At 34.9% G+C, this 26,014-nt stretch overlaps 1 protein-coding gene across 1 annotated transcript in view; it reads right to left on the bottom strand.

Moving 5' to 3' along the window:
* The window catches only part of LOC111156114 (tolloid like 1), a 208,394-nt gene that overhangs the window by 83,005 nt on the left and 99,375 nt on the right, over positions 1 to 26,014 (bottom strand). The window contains exons 6-8 of the mRNA XM_022516745.1: positions 24,708 to 24,886; positions 14,407 to 14,512; positions 5,894 to 6,018 (exon numbers count right to left, since the gene is read on the bottom strand). Of these exons, the coding sequence (XP_022372453.1) occupies positions 5,894 to 6,018; positions 14,407 to 14,512; positions 24,708 to 24,886 (410 nt within the window). The remainder of the gene's footprint in view (positions 1 to 5,893; positions 6,019 to 14,406; positions 14,513 to 24,707; positions 24,887 to 26,014) is intronic.

Here is a 26,014-nt window from a genome sequence, read left to right as displayed (position 1 = left end):
TAAGCAAAATATAGGTTTATAATTATTTTTAAAATATGAAATAAAAAGTTAAATGATTTTAAGATAAGAAAATGTTAAAAAGAACCCTAAATCATCTGAGAGATAATGTGAGATTAATTACTGAAATATTTTAAAATACATTTCAATAGTAACTGCCTAGCCAAGTCTGAATCATCCTTTAAAATGAAACATAAACACCAACTCCAAGGAGACTTCCTCCTGCAGTGTGCAGCCCAAGGTAGTCATCTCTATTCTAGAAGTTCTCTAGCATCCTTTAAGGATGAAATTTACTTCCTAACCAAGTGATGTTGTCTGCATGATGCCCCAGAGGCTCAGATATTCATGTGTGTAGTCTGTGCTTCCTTTTCTGGGGCCATAACATCTGGAACGGTGCTTTCACGTGTTAACAGTGACTCATTCATTCACACAGAAGCAACTATTTATTGAGCACTTAATTTACACCAGATTCAGAAAACCATGAAGGAAAACTCAACTCCAATCCCACAGAAGCTTCTACACTCCAGTGTGGGAAATGCCAAATCACTAATGATTATAGGAGTAAGACACAAAGACCAGGATCCAACAAAGCATTTGCCATGTGGAGTCCTGGGAGACAAGGAAGTCTTTAAGTAGGAGCCGAATCCTAAATATGGCTAGAATTGAACTGGGAGGCAGTTAGGAGCATTCTGACTGGAGGAAGAGGCAGGAGGCAAGCATATCGTGATGCCTAGAGCTAAATGAATTGGAGGTGAGATCTAGACTGCAGGGGTAATACCTAGAGAAAAGACTCAGGGAGGAGACAAGAAAAATATTTTGAAATGACCTAATGGAAAGGGGATTAGCCTTTATCCTAAAAATAAGCAAAATGAGCTTTGCATATTCAAAAGCCACTTAACAGCAGCATGCCCAGAGAACTAAAGAAATATAAGAATAGGGGCAAGAGGTGAATAGGAGGCATTTCAACAATTCAGACAAAAGATGAGGCTCCCAGGGCCAGGAGATTCACTGTAGGAAGGCAAGATTCCAAGAAGGCAGCAGGACTGACTAGCTGGAGAAAATGAGGGAGGAATGAGGTGAGAATGTCCTCCAGAGTTTTGGCTTGGGCTGCCAGATGATCTATGTCTGGTACCATCCACTGAACTAAGGAAAGTTTACAGGGAAATGAATAAAGGAGACCATGAATAATTGGGGGGGGGATGGCAAAATTACTATTTTTTGCATGTGGGCAATATTTTAGCCAAGAATTGTACATGTAGAAAGTATATTCTGTCAGGAATCTCAGAAAATTATACCAGGAACCAAGAGATTAATGCTTTAGGTAACTAATAAGAACCTTATTTCAATTGTAAAAGTGAAGTTAATGAAAAAAGTGTTTAAAGGAATGTCAAGTTTCCAATATTCAGACCCCATACACACTGAAACTGGCCTTCCATCCCTAAAGTGTCCACACAAATGCGGATCCATGGACAGGGGTATTCCACACACGTACTATATGTGTACTAACACTGAAAACTTTTAAATTTGTGAACATAGACTGTACATGTATTCATGTGTGAATACACATACACTTTTATGTAATAAGGAAGACTCTAATCCTCAGAAGGCCTTTTATTTTTAGATATTTTATTTTGTATTTTCTCTAATTTTATTATGTTACTTGATATATTTACTGGGGAAAATTTACTGGAGAATATTAGGATTGATGGTTGATGAAGTACTAAGTGAGCAAAAAGTTCATGGGACTACAGAAAAACCAGTTTAAGAGAAAATGCAAATATAGACCAGTGACTATACTAGGAGAAGAGTTAAACTAAGCAGTTTAGAAATCAGAAAGGAAAGTAAATCCTAAAATAAGATCAAATAGAAAAAAATACATTTAAAAAATGAGAGTCACAAGAAAAACAGGGCCTCCTAAGAGAAACAATAGTACACACTATTAATGTGTACTATTGAAGAAAAAATATCCACTATGAAGAGAAAAATATCCACTTCAACTCAGACATCCTGGAAAAGATCTCCTAAACAGTATAGAGATTCCTTAAGAAGTTAAAAATAGAGCTTTCCTATCACCCTGCAATTGCACTACTGGGTATTTACCCCAAAGATACAGATGTAGTGAAAAGAAGGACCATCTGTACCACAGTGTTCATAGCAGCAATGGCCACGGTCACCAAACTGTGGAAAGAACCAAGATGCCCTTCAACGGACGAATGGATAAGGAAGATGTGGTCCATATACACTATGGAGTATTATGCCTCCATCAGAAAGGATGAATAACCAACTTTAGTAGCAACATGGACGGAACTGGAAGAGATTATGCTGAGTGAAATAAGTCAAGCAGAGAGAGTCAATTATCATATGGTTTCACTTATTTGTGGAGCATAAGAAATAAACAGAGGACATGGGGAAATGGAGAGGAGAAAAGAGTTGAGGGAAATTGGAGGAGGAGATGAACCATGAGAGACTATGAACTCTGAAAAATAATCTGAGTGTTTTGAAGGGTTGGGGGGCGGGAAGTTGGGTGAGGCTGGTGGTGGGTATTAAGGAGGGCACGTTTTGCATGGAGCACTGAGTGTGGTGCATAAGCAATGAATTCTGGTACACTGAAAAGAAATTAAAAAAAAAAAAAAAGCAAACTGCTTTTTTTTTTTTTTTACTTTTTTTTTTAATGCCTTTACTGGCATAAAAGGACAAAGGAGACCTAGAGACTGTAATGATGACCTATTCTCCATCTTTGCTTGGGGGAGAATCCTACAGTATGTAGGATGCAAGAGATTATAATGGCAGACAGGTAAAGCAGCATTACTGGGTATCCTTTTAGATGCCTTAATGCTAGAAAGACCTGAAAGCTGAGGGAAGGACACAGGACTGGCTTTCAGGCAGCACTGTCCAGAAATCTATTCAATCCCAGGGCTGGGCAGCGCTCCCTTTTTTTCCCTTCCTTCTTTCTGGGATGTGGTCTGGCAATGAATAATGGGGTTTTATGTCAGAAGAGTGCCAGGACTGTAAAGGATCATATTCTTCTTTATATTAACAGTGCATAAGGAGATCTCTCTTGACTGATCCTAAAAGAACAAGAAATGGCAATGAAAATAATTCTAAACTAAAAGAAACATTTTCATGCCATTACCTTAAAAACAACTTTATTCCTACATGGAGTTTTTCATGATGAGTATGTGCCAACTGTACAATGAGTAATTCAGATTTCCCATACAAATTTAATTTATATATTTGGCATATAAAATAGGTAACTATAATAATGGATTACAAGATGTTTGCCAGCCAGAGAGTATCATAAAAATTAGTAGTTTATATTCTTTTAAGGGAATTAAAAATGCATGCATTTTAATGCTGCTCATCTTCTGATAGATAAAAACCATTTCCTATATTATTAATGGAAAGACAACAATATCTGCAGTCTGCCTATTACTAGCCTATTAGAAACCTGCCCTCTTGGCCTCAGGGCCCCACTTATCACAGACCATAAAAGCTACAACCTTAAATATTTAAGTGTGAACCAGGTCGGTATTCCTTTCAAGATTAAACGTTTAAGGAATACTTCTATAAAATGCAGATCCAAAACAGCTTGGAGAGTAAACTGATAAGAAGTAAAGAGTTGGAGTGATACAGCCAAATACCTCTGATTGGTCCTATTCATTAGCAATTTCTTTTTTTTTTTTTAATTTTCTTTTTAAATTTTTTAATTTATTTGACAGACAGAGATCACAAGGAGGCAGAGAGGCAGGCAGAGAGAGAGAGAGGAGGAAGCAGGCTTCCCGCAGAGCAGAGAGCCCGATGCGGGACCCATGATCCCAGGACCCTGGGATCATGACCGGAGCCAAAGGCAGAGGCTTTAACCCACTGAGCCACCCAGGCGCCCCTCATTAGCAATTTCTAACAAAAGAAAACAATAAGGCAAACTCCAAGGGACTATGCAGTTTTACAACTCTCTCCTTTCAGTATTAAAACCAAGACACATCCAGATTTCATTTTATAAACCCCTACACTCTTCCTAGATGATTCTCAAATAAGTCATACTATTCACACTTCCATGTCCATTTATCAGTCTTTCACCTTATTCCATTAATGTTCTTGGAGCTACTGGTAAACCTACTGCATTAGTGTAACTTTATTATTAGTAACTTTATTTATTAGTGTAAGTTTATTTGTCCTATACTTCTACCAATATCATTAATGTTCCTCATTGTAAAGAAATGGAGAATGTTAAATTCATAACCATATATAGGGCTCAAGGCTCAAAGCTAAGGACTTCACACACACACACACACACACACACAATGGCTCAGAGGGAGAGAGAAGGAAACAAAGAGCAAAAGATGGAAAAAAGAGAGAAAGGGAGGGACCTGTTTGGTGGGCATTAAAATGTCCAAGATAGAAAAAACAAACCATTCTTAAAGATTTAGTGAACTAAATGTTCAGATATTTTTATTTTTTTAATTACATATTTATATGTCTTAGCTCTCTCTTACTTCATCATGCAAGTAAATAAGCAACTTTCTTACATTGCTTTAAAAACACAAGATATCTTTTACATTGATGATGGTACCTTCATAAATATGGTTTTACTGCATTAACAAACCAATCTATATATTATATATTATACTGTTTCAAGTAAGAAAAGCAGTCTGTTTATGTATTTATATAAATAAAGCCTCAAGTGAAAACTTATATGTATTTTCTCATTAGTAACAAATATTTAAGAGTTATAGACTGAAAATTACAGTTTCATAAGTTTGATTACTTTCCTGTTTCCTACTGACTGATCGTCTTATAATTCAGTGTTAGAAATGCGTGTCCAGTGTGTTTTTAAATGAGATATAAATATATAGATATATCTATCTATCTATCTATATACACATACACACACAAACGTATTGAGAGAGACAGACAAAATGGCTTTCTATGTGAAGTATTTACTTAGTTGCTATTAATCATACAATCCTCCCCCAAATCTTCTTTCAAAGTTAAAAAGTATAATATATTCAGTACTGCCAGAAATTAGCCAAGAATCACTCAATTCTTTTGTCATAGCGGTGCCATTTATTTATAAATACATCTTTCCTGTGGAAAAATGTATTTAAAAAAAATAAATACTACACATACATGGGTAATTTACATACATATGTGAACAAAAATTTGGGGGAAAACTGTGCTAACCAAAATAAAACATATTTTTTGATATATGTTATTTCAAGGAATTTTGACTATGTAGGAGGTGCACAGAGAATGCACCTTTTCCAATTTGAGAGCAGACTCTTTTTTTCTTTTTTGGACCAGTAAGTCACTGGTGTTCCCTTGGAACAGTCTTACTAAGAACTTCCTTTAATCTCTTTTTCATAACTTTAGCCAGTAGCAAAACATATGGTAACTCACTAGCAACACTGTTAGAACTCCTTTTTTGCACCAACGTTATACATTCCAACTAATAAAATTTTAATTTATATATCATTAATGGTGGTACTTGCAAGAGAAAGATCATTTCAGTCCTCAATTCTGAAGTTGAAATAAAGGATATTCTTTTTATTTTGGCAAGGAAGCTCAACATTTGACTATGAAATCCTGCAACTATTTAATAACAACTATCAGACAATCATGCTTTTTGCTCGTTTACTTGTTAAAAGAAAAAAATGCTAACTCTGTTTAAAAAAAATACTATCCCTGCTTAAATTTGATTTCTAGCAATTTGTTTTTAATTATATCAATGAGTGTTCCAGAGTTCTCTCATTTCATTTTATGATTGCTGACTTTGAACCGAATACGTCACTTGCCAGCATGGAGAGACACAAGTAAACAGCTCAGTGAATTGTGGCTTATTCATCTGGAAGAACACAATCAGGCACAATTATGGTTCTGTTTTTGTATGGTGCAATACCTGGACATCTATACAGCTTTCTTGCCTGTGCAATATCTCCTTTGCTTAAACGGGTTCGCTGACCAATTGCAGGACGTATGCCATTATCATCACGAGAGGGGAGAATAGTATCCAGAAACATCCCCCTGAAAAAAATCAGAAGCAAGCCACACATAAGTCACCAAATTAAGTCACATACATTCCTTACAAGTATAAGATTATTTTTTTTTTCAGACTCACATCAGTTAAAGGGAAAATACATCAGTGTTGAACTTCAAATAGTGTGCCAGACTTTCAAAACATGTTTATCAAAGTAGAAAAAAAATAATCGGGGTTAAATTCTATATCTAGCATAAAGTCAATGATGAAATTCACTTTTACTTAGAAATCATTTTAAAAATCTAGAATTCTCTATAGTCTCCTATCAAGTACACCATGGCTTTTGTTTTAGGCTCTTAAACAAATCTAAGAACCCCTTGGATTACTAAATTGTAAAATAATTTTCCTTATAGAAGCCTATTTTTTAAGGGCAACCTACAATACACATTTTTGAGGTTACCAAAATTATAAAAGTCAAACAAAATGTATGTTATTTTTTAGTTTAATTGTTAATTTAACCTATATATTCTTAGAAGTTCAAGTATTACAGTATGCTAAAAGAACAGGAAAAAAAGAGTATAAATTTTAGAAAGAACAGTTTTAAAGCAAAACAGCTTTTTTGATACACACACACACACACACACACACACACACACACACAGAATAAAATTTTCACAGTAAAATTAAGAAGAAGAAAAAAAACTATCAATGGCAAAGTCCTGATAATGTTAAGCTGGAGAAACCAAGTTGTGAGATAACTAAGGTTGTGATCATCTTTCTTAATCTTCAAAACTAAAAATTTTGAATGTAATGCATTAAAGATACAGTCTTAATTTTTCAGTGAATATCAACATTTATAACTCTAAATGAAGAACTGAGCTTAAAAGTTAAAAGGACTGGGAAACTATTCCAGTGGGAAGAAAGATAAGGATTTAAAAAAAAAAAAAAAGAAGAAGAAGCTTTTTATAAAAGTATTTGAAATTAAGAAATAAAATTTTAAAAAATCTTTTAAACTAGGATGAAAGGCATGACACTCTTTCCCAAAATTTTAATGAACAAATTGTATTTAGACTACAAGTTAAAAAAAACATTTCCTGGGTGCCTGGGTGGCTCAGTGGGTTAAACCTCTGCCTTCAGCTCAGGTCATGGTTTCAGGTTCCTGGGATCAAGCCTAGAATCAGACTCTCTGCACAGCAGGGAGCCTGCTTCCCGCTCTTCCTCTGCCTACCTCTCTGCCTACTTGTGATCTCTCTCTTTCTGTGTCAAATAAATAAATAAAATCTTTAAAAAAAAGAGAGAGAGAGAGAGAGAGAGAGAGAGAACATTTCCTTCCATTAGGAAATACTTTCTAAACACTGTTATAGGTCTGGATTTGTAGCCAGTAATAAAAGATACACTATGATTCTCACATTTTAATGTAGGGCAAGAGACATTAAACAAAAGATTGAGTACTGAGATAGTAACAGGTATTATGGAGAAAAAGAAGTGAAGATGGACATTGATTATCCATTGATGGAGTAGCTTTTAAATAGAGTGATCAAAGAAAAACTCACTTGGAAACTGACATTTTGGCCAAACATGAAGGAAATGAAGGTGAGGGCACTATGAGTAAATAGTAGAGAATTCCAGAAAGAAAGAATAGGAAATCCAACTGCTCAGAGATGGGAGGATCCTTAAAGTGTTTGAGTGTGACACAGAGAATGTGACTTTTAGCCTAAGGAAAACTGTTACCATCTGGAAGGTGGTAAACAGAGGAGTGACATGATCTATGAGTGCTTTATGACTAACCTCTCTGGCTCCTAGGTAAGGGTAGTGATCTTTAGATAAAACCTGGATAACACAAATATAGAATGGAATTCTTTACAAATCTAAGTATCTACAGAACTCCACATGCATATTGCTTGAGATAAAGGGAGGGAGGGGGAACTAATAACTTATGGGAATAGACCAGCAAAAGTGAGAGGTTGCCCATACTTAATAAGATGCAACTCCAACTAGGTCAATGCGATGGAAGAAGTTGAGCTATAAAATAGGGCAATACTGAGAAAAGCCATTTTCAAGTCTGCTTCATAAATCAACAGATATATTAATTAGGTAAGCCCAAATTAATGAAGGGTTACTGTGGAGGCCGAGAAAAATTAAGGCCATCCCACCTCAGGTTTAGCTTTAGCATAAGTACAGCCATCTTAGCTCCAGCAGCCATCTCAGACCCCTGTGCCCAAGGGCTGACCTTTCAATAGATCGCAGGGAGGGAGCTGCTCTGCTACGTATGAAACCCCGACCCAGAAGCAGGTCGTCTACAAATAGTTTAGCACCAGGTTCCCCACAAACGTGCGTTGCATGACTGGCGAGGTGGCGACCCCCTTTCTGGCCATGCCCTGTTTCCGGGGATGAGGGGCTCTCCACACCAGACCGGTCCGCGCGGCCAGGTCCGCCATGCCACGTGGGGCGCAGTCAGTGGTCCTCCGGCGGGGACGGCAGGGGACCGGCTATCCGAGGCCAACCGAGGCGCCGCAGCGCTGCCATATCGTTCTGCCTGGGCGGGATTCTGACTTAGAGGTGTTCAGTCATAATCCCACAGATGGTAGCTTCGCCCCATTGGCTCCTCAGCCAAGCTGCCTTGGGGGACCACGAACCCCCTGGTGACCGCTTGAGGGGACTCTAACCCCCTGAAACGGTGCGGGACTCAAACCCCCTGGTGACTGCTTAGGGGGACTCTAACTCCCTGAAACGGCGGGGGACTCGAACCCCCTGGGGGTGCAAGGGACGTCTCCCAAGCCCCCCCGGGGGACCGGCCGCCACCCGTCCGCTTGAGCCAATGGTCGACCCAGTCAACCCAGACACAAGTTGGAATTCCTACCGGTAAAAATGCAGAGTGGAGCTCCCAAAGTATGCACGCAAATAGATAAAAATGAGTGCACTCACCAGCCGGCGCAAGACCCTCCGGGTTGGGGTCCTGGGAGTCTCCCAGATCTCGATGGAACCTCCAAATGTTATACCGGAGTTTTCGCGTCTGAGAGCCCCAAGGAACCAACACCGATGCAATCACACGAGGGTTTATTCAACAAGCTTAAGCTTGGGCTCAAGTATACCTGACACAGTGGAGTAGGGGCTTGGACCCTGAGCTTAGTTAAGGCAGGGGTATTTCTGGGTTCCTGTTACTAAAGCAGGGTGGAGATTCCTGTTACTAAAGCAGGGTGGGGGTTTCTGGAACCAAAGCAGAGTGGGGCTTCCTGTTTCTAAAGCAGGGTGGGGGTCTCTGGAACTAAAGCAGGGTGGGGGTTCTTGTTACTAAAGTAAAGTAGGGGAAAGTTCAGCCCTTGGGCACAGGGGTCTGAGATGGATGCCGGAACTAAGATGGCTGTACTTATGCTAAGGCTAAACCTGAGGTGGGATGGCCTTAATTTTTCTCAGCCTCCACAGTTATCATTTCTGCAGTACTTCAGTACCAACAAATATTCATTATTTTCTAATTCTAAAAACAGAATCGTAATCTTTAAAAGGTTCATTTTTTTCCAGTTTTCAAAACAGTTCAGTTTTAAAAGGTCAAGGACATCTTGACAGATATATTCAAACTCAGACAATAGAATGATGAATTTTGACTCCTCTCTACTGAGGTAATAACTTCTCTTCCATTCAGAAGGGGTCAATCACCTTTATTTTGTTCTTCCTTTGTGGTCAGGAAGTTAACAATTCTCTCCCTCCACATCCAGGCCATTAAGCAATACAGACTCTTCCTGAATATCCTCAGTGAGGCACTATCAATAGTCCAGTGACAGATTACAAAGGGCTTCACTTACTAATCTTCATTTATTCTACCCACATTAGAAGAGTGAATTATCTAGGTTTCTTTAAGAAACTTTGTAAAACTTTGCAATTCTTTCATTAAAGAAAAATGGACAATCCCAGTTAGCAAGCCTCTAGTCACAAATTACCCACGCATACAAAGGCCACATATATCTAGCCCTGTTCTTCCTAAAAGTAAGTACCTAAATCTGCTGATGGACTAAATCCATGAAGACAGCTAAAACTTTTTATAGACTCCCTGGGTTCAGAATAGAAGAAAGAATAAAATTGCACATACTTGCGTTAACAATGAAGAACAAAAAACACATGTTCATCTAATTAATATAGGAAAAGCATTTGACAAAATTCGAGCACCTTTCATGATGAAAACCTTTTAACAAACTAGGAATAGAAGGAAACTGTCTCCACATAATAAAGACCATAAGTAAAAAGCCAACAGCAAACATCATACTCAGTGCTGAAAAACTGAACGTTTTTCATCTAAGATCATGAACAAGACAGAAATCCTTGCTCTCACTGTTTCTACTCAACATAGTATTGAAAGTTGTAGCCAGAACAATTAGGCAAGAAAAAGAAGTGAAAGACATCTAAATAGGAAAGAAAGAATTAAAATCATCTCTCTTTGCAGATCATGTAATCTTATATATAGAAAACCTTAAAGAAATCACACAAAAAAAGTGAGAACTAATAAACAGATTTAACCAAGTTGTAGAATTCAAAATCAACACACAAGGGGTGCCTGGGTGGCTCAGTCAGTTAAGCATCTGCCTTCAGCTCAAGTAATGATCCCAGCGTCCTGGGACCGAGCCCAATGTGTGGCTTACTGCTCAGTGGGAACCTGCTTCTCCCTCCCCTCCCTGCTTAGGCTCTCTCTTGCTATTTCTGTCACTATCTGTCTCTCTCTCTCAAATAAGTAAATAAAAATAAAATCTTTAAAAAAAAACAACACACAATAGCAATGAATATTCTGAAAAGGAAATTAAGAAAAACAATTCCATTTACAATAGCATTAAAAAGAATAAAGTACTTGGGAATAAACCCAATCAAAAAGGTGAAAGATTTGTACACTAAAAGCTACAAAACATTGCTGAAATTAAAGAAGACACAAATAAATGGAAAGATATTCTGTTGCTTATGGATTAGACAACTTAGTTTGTTAAGATGTCCACACTACTCAAAATGATCTACAGGTCCAGCACAATCTCTCTCAAAATCCCAATGGCATTTATCACAGAAATTTAAAAAGTCCTAAAATTCACAGGGAATCTCACAGAACCTCAAACAGACAAAAATTTTTGAAAAAGAGCAAAGTTAAAGGACTCACACATCCTGATTTCAAAAGACATTACTAAACTAATCAAAACAGTGTGATACTGGTATAAAGACAGACCTACAGACCGATGTAATAGAAAAGGAATTTCAGAAGTAAACCCTAGTGAATATCGTAAATCATTTTCAACAGGGGTGCAAAAACTACTCAGTGGGAAAAAAACAATCTTTTCACCAAATGAGGTTGGAAAACTATATAGCCATGTGCAAAAGAATGAAGTTAGACAATTATTTTAGCTATATACAAAAATTAACTCAGAACATTTTAAGATCTAAACACAAACCCCCAAATTATAAAACTCTTACATAAAAACAGAGGAAAAGCTTCATGACATTGGATCTGGCAATGATTTCTTGGATATGACACCAAAACACAATTAACAAAAGCAAAAATAGGTGAGTGGAACTGTATCAAATTAAAAAGCTACTATGCAGCAAAGACAAAAAAAATTGCTAAGTATGTATGTAAGAAGGAGACAGAATATAGACAGAAATACTACAACTCAACAACAAAAAATTAAATAATATGACTTTAAAGTGGGCAGAATATTTGAATAGACATTTCTCCAAATATGATACACAAATGACCAGAAAGCACATGAAAAGATGTTCAACATCATTGAAAGTTGCAGATGAGAGAATGCAAATCAAAACCACAATAAAACATCATGCCATACCCATTAAGATGGCTACTATTTGAAAAAAAAAAATAAAAATAAAAGGAAAAAAAAGAAACAGAAAATAATACATGTTAGTAAGGATATGGAATAATTGGAACACTTGTGCACTGCTGTGGGATTGTGAAATGGTACAGTAACTACAGAAAGCATCATAGAGTTTCTTCAAGAACTTAAAAATAGAACCATCATATGGCACATACCACTTCTGGGTATATATGCAAAATAACTGAAAACAGGGTCTGGGAAAGAGATTTGCATACCCATATTCATAGCAGCACTATACACAATAACCAACAAATGGAAGCAACTCAAATTCCATGAATGGATGAGTGGATAAACAAAATATGGTCTATACCTACAAGGGAATATTATGCAGCCTTAAAACAGAAGAAAATCCTGTCACATGCTGCTACATGCATAACCTTGATGACACTGTGCTAAGTGAAACAAGCCAGGCACAAAAAGACAAATATTGTATGATTCTATTTAAAGAGGTATCTAAAGTATCTAAATCTAAATTCACAAAACACAAAGTGGAATAGTAGTTACCAGGGCTGCCAAGAGGGGAAAATGGGGCACTGTTGTTTCACAGGCGGGGGCATAGGGTTTCAGCTTTGCAAGATGAAAAAATTGTAAATATCTGTTTCACAATGATGTGAATATACTTAACATTACTAAGCTGTACACTTAGAAATAGTTAAGATTATAAATTTTATGTTTTGTGTTTTTAACAATGCACACACACACACAAAACTTCAAATACCTTGGAGGTGCTGGCTAAGAACTGTGCCAAATATTTTGTCTCCTGGAATTCAGTTATTTAAATATACATAGAAGTTAATAAATATCCTCTTTAAAAATCAAAAGGATAAAATAATGTTGGTTCGGTCAACTCTTCTAACAGGTAGGTATAACTACTTTCACTCTAAGAATATAAGTTCATTAGGAAAACTGAATAGGATAATTTTGAAACAGTAAGACAAAATAATAGGTCAAGGTGGCTTGGCACACAGCACCATGGTGTGGGGCGTGGGGATGGTGCAGTGCAGGTAGCAAGGGCAGAATGATTTATGGAAAAGAAGGAAAAGAAACAACTTAAACATGTTAAAGAAATGCAGAATTAGGGGAAATATATATTTTACATTTTGGCATAGATTCATCATTTATCAAAGATAGAAAGAATGAATGATTTCCTCTACTTTCCACTACTTCCTGTGTTCCAAAGAATCAAAAGTCACCTAGTTATAAATAATCCAGTAGTATATGAGAGGTGTCTTGGCTGAACTGGGACCCAAATCCCATTTGTTATGTTTCCACAGAAAAGTCAATTCCAAGCATTGACCTAAAAATAAAATGTTATAGCTCTTTGAAATTAATTTCAGGCCAAATTTATGCATGTATTTCTACCAAAACTTAAATTCGATTTCAGAAACCATAAGTGTTTGGGTGGTTATTATATTTAAACAAGCACATATGTGTGTGTATATACATACATACACACACATATCACTTCAGTAGAAAATAATTATTAAATATTGTTAATAATTATATTAAAATACAATTAACATTCAATCTTTCAAATAATACAGTTTTTTTCTTTTTAAAAAAGCATAACTGAAAAATGTATCCAGGTATTAAGAGTTCATTGACACACTTTTCTTACTTTTTATCAGGAATTTTTTTAGGGGGCTTGTTCAGTCAGTAGAGCACATGACTCTTCATCTCAGGGTTGTAGGTTCAAGCCCCACTGTGGGTATGGAGATTACTTAAAAAAATAATAATTTTTTTTAAAGTTAAAAAAAAAGAGGGGGGGCATTAATTTGAAATTCTTATCTTCTTTCCAATCCTGCCTTTAGAAACAGATGTTTGATGAATTGTGAAATGGCCATAAGTGGCCAAAAAGAATAAATCAGAAAGGACAAGAGTGTAAACTAGGCGTAAAAACGGGAAGGGGATGACTTCAATGGTTTGACAGATCCAAATTTCTTACCTGGGAACTATTTGCTTGATGACATCCTATTTAAAACAAAATAACTGAAATCCAAATTTATTTCATTCTTTAAAAATAGCATTCAATATTTAATGAAATGACTTTAAGTTTAAAAAGTTGTGAAATTCTAAATTATATAAAGTAAAATTATCTTCATAATATGTTCTTTGGGAATTAAAATAGCATAACTCACACTTGAGCAACAGAAAACACAGAGTAGAAAACACAAGTCACATAGACAGTAGACACTCCAACTCAACAACCATGTACCCTATTTGACTTGTGAATGCCTAATTTTCATTAAATATTGCTAAGCCAATTTAATATGCTAAGTGGTTTAATAATCATTTTAGTTGGACTTTTTAAAGTGATTTAGGAATGTAAAATAGTTTATATAATTCATACCATTTTAATTTTTACTCTAAATTTATGTATCTGATAGGAAATGTGAAAATATGTTTTTAAAATCTCAAATGCTAGTGTTGGCTATAAATACCAATCAAGTATTTCTGTACTTAATGGCAACAGCATTTGAAAACTGTTCTAGTTCTAATGTTAAACACAGCCTTGTGAGGAGCCACACAGAGGAAAGGAATTAAAAGTCAAAAGGTATAACCTGAGACTCCAACCTTGAGAAGGTGTTCCTGGCATAGTGCATAATACTGTCAAAGTCATATCTTTCTCCAAGTGAGTTCACTTCTCCAGGCTCCATCTTCAGAAAATTGTACTCTTGACCTAAGAATCAATCATAAACATTTCAGAAGCCTTCTAACATACAGAGAAAAGAAAAGAAGAACCCCTCCTAGGCGTGCATCTGCTCTTGACTAAAGGCAAGGCTCCAGCCACATATGAACAGCCTGCTACATGCAAAAGTATGCATCCAGGGCTACTGTCTTCACTTCTTATCACATTGAACAAGGAATACTGAATTTGATCAGATAGTTAATTTAAAAAAAAAAAAAGCTGGATTACCAAAAGCATACTTCAGGTTGTTTTCCATGTACTTCCATTTTACATTCTTATAATATTTGTTTCTCTAAACTCTCACTGCTTTTTTCAGTACTGCGGGAATGATCATGAAAAAGTTACATCTTTATCTAATCAGTCCCCACCTTTCTCTTATGACTACATTTGTCAAGATCAACATAAATCATCTTTCTATTTGCTTTAGAGTCTTTTTGTGAAACACTAAGAAAAATACGGAAGGAATATTTGTACGTACACACAACACCGCAGGCTTTAGCTCTGTGACTTTGTCACCAAGGGTAAGACACCAGCAGCAGAGTTCACTCAGAATGGAAACATGATTCCCTCTAATGAATCTGATCCAAACTCTACTTGGAGGGATTTCTGATCAAGAAGAATGTGCTTCAGAACTTAACAATTTATGTATTTTTGTTTTACTTTTCACAACTGTCATTTTAACTTCTGGACATTTTCATTTTAATGGCTTTCTCAACTGGCTGTTTATAACTGTGTTGCTATACTGTTTCTTGAAATCTGAAAATAACAGGCTTCTCTATGTAGATCTACAGCAGTGGTTCCAGAAACAGAATTCTCTCAGAATTCAGGCCTCAGTAACTCCATTTTCACAATCTCAGTAGCAGCTTTTATGGCTCATTTATATAATTTCAAAAGTTTTGAAAGATCCAAATGTAAAGGTGAGTTCTCAGAATTCCGAATTCAAGGTTGCAACTCAGAATGGAACTATTACAACACTCATCTAACTAGGTTTTTATTCCAACTGCCATATGACTATGAAACATATAAATATGATATTAATGAAAAAAATTATAAAAGACGATAAAGAAATTGAGTGATACCAGGGCATAATATCTCCGTGAGAAGGAAATCCAGTCTACTCACTTGAGCATGAAGGATTAAAGAATCATCCTGAAGTTACAGAACCCAAGTCCCAGGCTAAAGTGTTTTAGTCTATCTTTCAATGACTTAATACATTAATGAACTAACCAGCCTGTATGGTGTAGTATGTGCTTGCCAAATCTTTGATGTATCTATGTGCATTATAACCATTTTCAGGAAAAACGCTACATTCTTGCCGACCTCTCCTAGAAGCAACTGTTACATCTTTCTTCTTCACAAGGAAGAATAAGTATATTTTAACATATCCAGTTGTAAAGTGAGATTTTCACAAAACTGTGGAGCTGATTTTATAGACATTAACCTGTAACTCACTTCTGTAACTTCAAGCACAATATGGGAAGATACTCTCTAGTTAAAGCAAAATGCTATATAAAAATTTCTGAAAGTGGAACATTAAACAATTTCAGTCATAGATTTTGAGGCTTAACCTGTAGGTGACTCAGTATTTGGTGATAAATAAAAACAATATGCCATACATGGTCTAAATAAAGAAAACTGAACTTATCTCGTGAAAAAAAGGGAAAAGGATCAGAGCACTAGGAGAACTTACCCTAAACAATTAAAAAAGAAAAAAGATGATAAGCCTTGTCCTTGAAAGAGTATTCTAAAATGGATTAAAGATTCCAATCTTTACACCGATTTTTTTCCTACTGTAGTTACTAATTTTGCATATAAATGAGAGGCTAAAGTCTACACTTATTAGACATTGCCCTTGAATAACAGTTGATCTTAAGTATCTGAGCCAGAGCAAGTCATAAATTTGTTGAAGATTAATCTCCAACATGACATGACCTCTTTCATACTAGAATTGCCCTGTGACGGTAGTTCCAAATACTTAGGAAATCTCACACAATAATTTTTTCTTTTCTATTGGCCTGAATGTTGAATAACCCAAGGTATGAATAGCCATAATTGCTAAGAGCCATGTTAAGTATTAGATATTTATATGCTACTTATATATTTCTTGCTTCAATACATACTTATGTTAAAATGGAGTCCTATTATTAAGAGTAAGAATCATTCTTGAAAGTTACTTCCTTTATAAGATGTTTTCTCCATGTAATAAAAGGAACCTAATAACTATGGTTAACAGCAAACTTCTTCTCATTTAATTGGTAGTTGAAATCATTTTCAGAAATATTATTTCCTCTTTATTTCTTTTCTAATATAAAGTAAGATGAACTTTGATAGCTGGCTCAGGCATTTGAGTCCCCTATATTGGGAGTAAACATTTTCTGTACTTCTCTTTGATAATCAACACTACAAATGATTTCATCATTTTTTAAACTGATATATAATTGACATACAATATTATATTAGTTTTATGTGTGTAACACAGTGATTAGATACTTAGATACACTGAAAACTGATCACCACAATAAGTCTAATTACCATCTATCATCATGCAAAGTTAATAAAGCATTGACTGAATTCCCTATGCTGTACATCACATCTCCATGACTTATTTATTTTATAAGTAGAAGTTTGTACTTCTTGATCCTGTTCACCTATTTCATATTTCCCAAATCCCCTCTCATCTGGCAACCACCACTCCATTCTTTGTATCTATGAGTCTTGGTTTTATTTTGGTTTATGTGTTGTTTAATTTGTTTTTTAGATTCCCCATAGAACTGAAATCATGTGGCATTTGTCTTTCTCTGCCCGACTTATTTCACTTAGCATAATACCCTCAAGGCAAGATTTCATTCTTCTTCATGACTGAGTAATATACGTTTTTGTGTGTGTGTGATGTCTTCTCTATCCATTCATTAATTGAGGGATACTTTGGTTGTTTTCCTACTGCTGAGAATGCTGCAATGAACATGGGGATGCATAAATCTTTTTGAATTGGTGTTTTGTTTTCTTTAGATAGATATCAAGAAGTAGACTTGCTGGATCATATGGTAGTTCTATTTTTAATTTATTGAAGAACCCCCATACTGCCAGTGCCTGAGGGTTCCCTTCTCTTCACATCTTTGCCAAGACTTGTTATCTCTTGTCTTTTTAATTAAAGCCATTCTAAGTGGTGTGAGGTAATATCTCATTGTGGTTTTAATTTGCATTTCCCTGCGTTAATCATTGATGATTAATGATGTTGAGCATCTTCATGTGTCTGTTGCCCATCTGTATGTCTTCTTCAGGAAAATGTCTATTCAGAGCCTCCATCCATTTTAATCAGATTATGTTTTTGCTATTAATTTGTATGCGTTCTTTATATATTTTGGATATTATCCTCTTATCAGAGATACGATTTGAAAATGTCTTCTCCCATTCAGCAAGTTGCCTTTCATTTCATGGTTTCTTTCATTATGCAGAAGCTTATTTAGTTTGCTGTAGATTCATTTATTTTTCCTTTTGTTACTCCTGCATTTGGAATCAGATCCAAAAAACAAAACACAACACTAAAGCTAATGTCAAGCACCTTACTGCCAGTGTTTTCATCTAGGCATTTTATGGTTTCATGTCTTACATTTGTCTTTAATCCATTTTGAGTTAATTTTTGTGTATACTGTAAGGTAGTAGTCCAGCTTCATTCTTTTGTATATAGCTGTTCAGTTTTCCTAACACCATTGATTGAAGAGACTATCCTCTCCTCATTGTATATTTGTGCTCCTTTTGATGTAGAGTAATTACTCATATATATATATGGGTTTATTTCTGGGCTCTCTATTCTGTTCCATTGATCTATGGGTTGTTTATAAGCCAATATCATATTGTTTTGATTACAACAGTTTTATAGTATAATTTGAAATCAGGGAGAATGATACTTCTGGCTTTTTCTTTCTGAAGATTGCTTTGTATATTCAAGTTCTATTGTGATTCCACACAAATTTTAGAATTATTTGTTCTAGGTCTGTGAAAAATGTCATTAGAATTTTTTTTAAAGAGTTTTTTATTATTTATTTGACAGACTGAGATCACAAGTAGGCAGAGAGACAAGCAGAGAGTGAGAGGGAAGCAGGCTCCCCAATGAGCAGATAGCCCGATGCGGGGCTTGATCCCAGGACCCTGGGATCATGACCTGAGCAAAAGGCAGAGGCTTAACCCACTGAGCTACCCAGGCGCCCTTGTCATTAGAATTTTGATAGGGATTACATTGAATCTGTATATTGCTTTGGGTAGTATGGATATTTAACAATATTAATTCTTCCAATTCATGAACTTGGATATGTTTTTACTTACCTGTATTTCCTTCAGTTTCTTTCATTAGTGTCATAGTTCACAGTTTTTAGCCTACAGGTCTTTCACCTCTTTAGTTGAATTTACTCCAAGGTATTTTATACCTTTTGATGCAATTGTAAATAGGTTGTTTTCCTGATTTCTCTTTCTGATAACTTCTTATTAGTGTTAGAAACACAATATATTTTTATATATTAATTTTGTATCCATGAAATTTACTTAATTCATTTATTAGCACTAAAAATTTTTTGGTGGAGTCTTTAAGGTTTTCTACAAATAGCATCATGTCATCTATAAATAGTGATAGTTGTCCTTCCTCCTTTCCAAACTGTATGCTTTTTATTTCTTTATCTGACCTAATTGTTATAGCTAGAACTTCCAATACAATTTTGAATAACAGTGGCAAAAGTGTCTTGTTCTGATCTTACAGGAAAAACTTTCAGCTTTTCACCATTGAGCATGATATTAGCTATAGAAAGGTCATATATGGTCTTTACTATGTCAAGTACATTCTCTATATACCCACTTTGTTAAGAGTTTTTATCATAAATGGGTGTTGAGTTTCATCAATATTTTTTCTGTATCTATTGAGATGATTATAATTTCTATATTTTGTGATTATGGTATATCACATTGGTTAATTTGTGCATGTTGAGCCATCCCTGCATCCTTGGAATAAATTCCACTTGATCACAGTGCATGATCCTTTTAATGTATTGTCAAATTTGGTTTGCTGATATTCTATTGGAGATTTTTGCATCTATATTCATCAGAGATACTGGCCTGAAGTTTTGTGTGTGCATGTGATGTCCTTGTCTGGTTTTAGTAGTAGAGTAATGCTGACTTTGTAAAATGTGTTCAGAAACATTTCCTCCTCTTCAATTTTTTTTATTAGTCTGAGAAGGATAGATATTACAACTTCTTTGAATGTTCAATAGAATTTATCAATGAAGCATTCTGGACCTGGACTTTTGTATGTTGGGAGCTTTTAAATTACTGATAAAGTCTCCTTATAAATAATTAGTATATTCAGATTTTCTATTTCCCTATGATTCAGTCTTGGAAGATTATACATTTATGGGAACATAATGAGCTCTTCTACGTTGCCCAATTCGCTTTATCTTTAATTGTTCATAGTAGTCTAATGGTCATTTGGATTGCTGTGGTATCAGTTATACCTTCTATTTCATTTCTGATTTTATTTGAGCTCCCCCTCTCTCTTTTTTAATTTTTTTTTTTGTGAATCTAGCTAAAGGCTTATCAGTTTTGTTTATCTTTTCAAAGACCCAGCTTATAGTTTCATTGATCTTTTCTATTGTGTATTAAGTTCTATTTCATTTATTATTTCCTTCCTTCTACTAACTTTGGATTCATTTTTTTTTCTTTTTCTAGTTCCTTTGGGCATAAAGTTAGATTATTTGAGGTTTTCATTTGTTTATTTGTTTCTTGAGATAGGCCTGTGTCGCTGTGAAATGAACCTATTATATTTGCTTTTGATGAATCCCCTAGATTTTGGTATATCATATTTCTATTTTTCATTGTCTCTAGATATTTTTTTCTAATTTCTCTTCTGAATTCTCCAATGACTCAGTGGTTGTTGAGTAACATGTTGTTTAATCTCCACATTTTTGCGTTTTGGGTTTTTTTTTTTTTTTTCAGTTTTCTTCTTATAATTGATTTCTAGTTTCATGCCATTGTGGTCAGAAAAGACACTTGATATGATTTCAATCTTCTTGAATTTAGTGAGACTAGTTTTGCAACCTAACATGTGATCTATCCTGGAGAATGTTCCATGTACCATTGAGAAGAATGTGTATTCTGCTGCTTTAGAATGGAATGCTCTTAATATCTACTAAGTCTTTCTGAACAAATGTGTCATTTAAAGTGAATGCTTTCTTACTGATTCTGTGTCTGGATGATCAATCCATTGATGTACGTGGGGCATTAAAATCCCCTACTACAATTGTATTTAATTTCTCCCTTTAGATATGTTAATATTTATGTATTTGGGTGCTCCTACATTGGTGGCATACACATTCATAAGTGTTATATCTTCTTGCTGTATTGACCCTTTTAACATTATGCAGTGTCCTTTTTGTCTTTTATATTAGTCTTTGTTTTAAGGCATATTTTATCTATGAGTGTAGCAAACCAGCTTTCTTTTTATTTGCGCTGGCACAGAATATTTTCTTTTCATTCCTTCACTTTCAGTCTGTGTGTTTAGTTCTTAAGTGAATCTCTTACAGGCAGCATATAGATGCATATTTTTTAACTCTTCACACACTTTCTATCTTTTGATTGCAGAATTTAGTTCATTTACATGTAAAGTAATTATTGATAAGTATGTACTTATTGTCATTTTGTTGACCATTTTCTGGTTGTTTTTATAATTCTTCTCTGTCCCTTTCTTCCCTTTTTCTCTATCCTTGTGGTTTGATATATTTCCTCAGTGTTATATTTACATTCCTTTCTCAATTTCTTTTGGGTATTTACAACAAGTTTTTGCTTTGTGGTTACTGTGAGGTTCACATATAATATTCCTATGTATTTAATAGTCTATTTGAAGTTGACATCAACTTAAATTTGAATAAATTCCAAAGTTATATTTTTACTCTTCTCCCTGTTTTGTTTTTGATATGCCATTTTCAATCTTTTTATTTTATGTATCTTTTAACTGATTATTTTAGTTTTAGTTAATTTACCCTTTTCTTTTGACCTTCATACTACCTTTATCAGTTATTAATCCACTACCTTTACTATATATTTTCCTTTTAAAGTGACATTTTTACTTTCATATGTTTTATTGTCCTTAATTACCATTATGCTTTTTCTATTTAAAGAAGACCTTTTACAGTTTCTTGTGAGGCCAGTTTCATTGTGATGAAATCTTTTAGCTTTTGTTTTTCTGGAAAATTCTTTATCTTTCCTTTAATTCTGAATGATAATCTTGTTGGATAAAGTATTCTTGGTCAGAAGTTTGTTGTTGTTGTTTTCCCTTTCAGTACTTTGAATAGGTCATGCCACCCTTCTCTGGTCTGCAAAGTTTCTTCTGAAAAATCTGCTGATAGCCTTAGGGATTTCCCATGTATGTAACAAGCTTGTCTCTCTTGCTACTTTTAAGATTATCTCTTCATATTTAACTTTCAAATTTTAATTATGATGTGTCTTGGTGTAGATCTCTTTTGGTTCATCTTGTTTGGAACTCTATGGCCTTCCTGGATCTGGATGTCTGTTTCCATTCCCAAATTAGAGAAGTTTTCATCCATGATTTCTTCAAATAAGTTTTCTGTCCCTTGCTCTCTCTTTTCTCTATCTAGGACCCCTATGTGCAGATATTATTCTGCTTAATGTTGTCCCATAAGTCCCTTAAGGTAGTTCACCTTTTAATTGTTTTTTTTTTCTTTTTGCAGCTCTGTATGGGTGACTTCCATTCCTTTGTCTTCCAGTAAACTGAACTATTTTTCTGCTTTATCTAGTCTGCTACTGAACCCCTCTAGTGTATTTTCCATTAGTTATTGTATTCTTAAGCTCGATAACTTCTATTTGGTACTTTCTTATATTTTCTCTCTCTTTGTTTAAGTTCTTATTGCATTCATCCATTATTCTCCCTAGGTCAGTGGGCATCTTTAGGAACATTACTTTGAACTCTTTATCAGGTAGATTACTTATCTCTGTTTTATTAAAGTCATTTTCTGATGTTTTGTCTTGTCTTTCATTTGAAATATATGTCTTTGTCTCATTTTGCCTGATTTTCAGAACAGCTGCCTCTCCCAGTCCTAAGAATTGGCTTTGTGTAGAAGATTATGTGTGAGGCCCAGGGGCATAAACTCCCTGACTACTAGAGCCAGGTGCTCCAGAGGTATCCCCATGCACCTGCCAGCTGTGGCAGGGCCATGGCTGTGGCATAGAAGGAAAGGAGATGCTTCCCTGGCAGTGGTATGGCTATGGAACATAAGGTATGAGGCACTTGCCTACCTGTGGTAAATCTGTGCCTTGGAAGGGCAGTTTTCTTGCCTGGCTGAATAGGCCATGTTTTTGGTGTGATCCAGGGTGCTCTCCCATTGGGCTATGGTATAGCTGGGGCATGGTTAGGTGTAATATACCTACTTTCACTAGCAGGTTGGAGGGAGATTGCCAAAATAACACCCACCAGCATTAGCATTAGCAAGGTAGAATGAGATTGCAAAAATGCACCTGCCAGTGCTTCTGTTCCTGGAAAGAGTCCCAACATATTTCTGCCTCTCTAGTGATCACTTTAAGATTAGTAATTGGGTCTGTTCACATATGGACCAGGTGCTTTTCAAACTGCTGCTTTGCTGTTTGTGCTTCAAAACCTTAAAGATTTTCCCTCATATGTTAGTGTTCCTCTTAAAATATTTTTGAAAGATTATTCCCTCTTATTCTTGAACTGCACTTCCTTGACTGAGGACTTAGTCATCTTTTATAAGTTACTTATTTAATCTTCTTATAGTTTTCCTTAAGTTCATCTTCCCTACCTCCACTTCCCCATTCTCAGTTAATGATCCCAAAGCTGAAAGAATTATTTTTTTCTTTTTTTGAATCTGAACTTGTTCTGCTTTCAATCCTCAATTACTCTTCAATAGCTAAAAGATAAAAGCTAAGTTTCCTAGCTGCATATAGAAGATCCTCTATGATCCAACCTCCTTTGGTAATTACCAACTATTTCCCACTTGCAATTTACCATGCAACCATAATGAGCAAATAAAAAAATTCAATTTTCTATAATTATAGCTATCATCATCATGTCTTTTTCAGCTTAGAAATTTTATCTCTCTTCTGAGCACTTTGAACACTTATACTTTACATTTAAATTTCAGTTCATTTGTGACATCTCCCTTGACTTGCCAAGGCATTTTGTCACGTTACTTGGACTTTGTGGTTTTCACACCATATGACTATTATTGCTTCTCTCATCCACTTGCAATCATTAATATATATATGCACATACCCCACAGTAAGCTTTGTATTTTTCATGACAGCATTTTCAACATCTAATAATGCTTCAATAATTAGTACCAAATATGAATTGAGCAAATAAATCAATCAATACTTTTAACTAAAAGAAATTCTAAGGAATTCAATGTTTGTAACTTAAAACTTACCATGAATAAGGAAATAAGAATGCATTTTTACATTCCTGATATTTGAAATCCATATGACTTTATAAGGCAATTCCAAAAAACGTAATTTTTCTTTTGGTAACTGAAGTGTAATGATCTTTATTAATTTATGAAAGTTAAATAAAAAGCTTTAAAATAAAGCTATTATCACATGTCAACTATCAGAGAAAATTAAATTTTAGTTATATGATATATCAACTACAGAAAATATTCTTAAGAATTTATCTTTAGGGTAGTTTAAAGAGGATTTTCAAAGAAACTATTTAGACTACCCTGGAAATGACTCATTTCCTTGAAATTTTCTCCAGGAATGTCCCTGGTATAATATAGATTTCTATGGTAGCAGCATGTTTCATGCCAAACCCTGGATCCTTTCTAGATTATAGAGTTAAGTATTAAAAATGCTTTAAAATTAAATAATATTAATTTGTTGTTCAATAGACTATGCCTATTCTTGGAAAGCACAGAAGTTTAGAAATAAAACAGCTAAACTTAAGGGAAAAAAAAAACAAAAATGCATACAAAATCATCTAGTCTAAAGGAAAAAAAATTTTTGATGTAACACCATCATGAGTACACTTTTTTATTCAGCAAAATGCTGATTCTACCATATCAAAAAAAGTCAATTCACACTTTTTAAGAAAAAAATTAAATCATAAGTAGTATAAACACAACTAAAAGATATTCCATCAACCTTAAACCCAACATATTCTGAAGCCTCTCACCTGGCTGGATGTTTTCTCTTATGATAGTGACATGGTTATCTCGATCTGGTCGTGTGTGTTCATGCCAAAAGCCTATCACATGGCCCAATTCATGAACAACAATTCCAAATTTATCACAGTTCTTGCCAATAGAGATTGCCTGAGGTCCATTTCCCCGCCGACCTACATAGGAGCAGCATCTGTGATAAAGGAGAAAACAGAGATGGTGATGGCAATGATGGATTAATTACATTACAGTGAAACTTTCAATAATTATGATGAACAACAAAGGCCAACACATTCAGAAGCAGAGCAGTCTTTCTTCAATAAACCCAGCTAATTTCTAGTCCTGGTAAATGTATAGGACAACAAAAGTCTCCACATAATCATTGGAAGTGCTTTTCCACTAATTCATACATTAGAAGATAAGCCTTAGATCATTATTAGGAGTGTTCAGAATATAAATGATCTATGATGGTGATTAATGCACTTTAAACATACAGTTAAACTCAAGATTTACCAAACTACAATCATTTATAATACAGTTTTTTTTAGTCTCACAATCCATCTACATTATTTAGGTAACTACTGTGTCACTATGGTTATCTGGCAATAATCCATTATTTTGGTTTTGAAAATAAAAACGAAGTTTATTTTCCCTCTTTAAGAAAAATAGAATTAGGGGTGTCTGGGTGGCTCAGTCAGATAAGTGCCTGACTCTTGGTTTTGGTTCAGATCAGGATCTCAGAGTTGTGAGATTGAGCCCCATGACAGGCTCCAAGTTTAGTGCAGAATCTGCTTGAGATTCTCTCTCTCACCCTCTCCCTCTACTCCTCATCCCCACACACACTCTCTCTTTCAAGGAAAAAAAAAATGAGAGAGTGAGAGAAAGAAAAGAAAAAGAAAAAAGAACAAAAGAAAAGAAGATGGCTCATCAAAAAAGGAGTTATTTTCCTATTCATGGTAGAATTTATTTTGAAGAAGAAAACTTTTAAAAGAATGAATTAATGGAGGAAAACTAGTTTCAAAAGGTAAATTTTCTAATGTTAATAGCTAACTGGTGGAGAAAAATCAATAACTGGTAGAATTATGAGATCTGTAAATACAAATAAAATTATATCTAAAACTTTAATAATTAAGGTTTACATTAAAGTAGGTTATATAGAAGATCACCACTTGAGACAGCAATAGAGGGCAGTAAATAATTGGTCTTGAATAGTTGGGAATTGTGATGCACAAGACACCAAACACTGAGGAAATTGCCAAAAATTAATCGCCCAAATATTAAAAGGAAATTTCACAAATTTTCAGTTTCCAGAGTAAGTATA

The sequence above is a fragment of the Enhydra lutris genome, unplaced genomic scaffold, assembly GCF_002288905.1.
Source record: "Enhydra lutris kenyoni isolate GAN:26980312 unplaced genomic scaffold, ASM228890v2 scaffoldscaffold3, whole genome shotgun sequence".
Taxonomy (NCBI): domain Eukaryota; kingdom Metazoa; phylum Chordata; class Mammalia; order Carnivora; family Mustelidae; genus Enhydra; species Enhydra lutris.
This window is presented reverse-complemented; position numbering and strand designations above follow the sequence as displayed.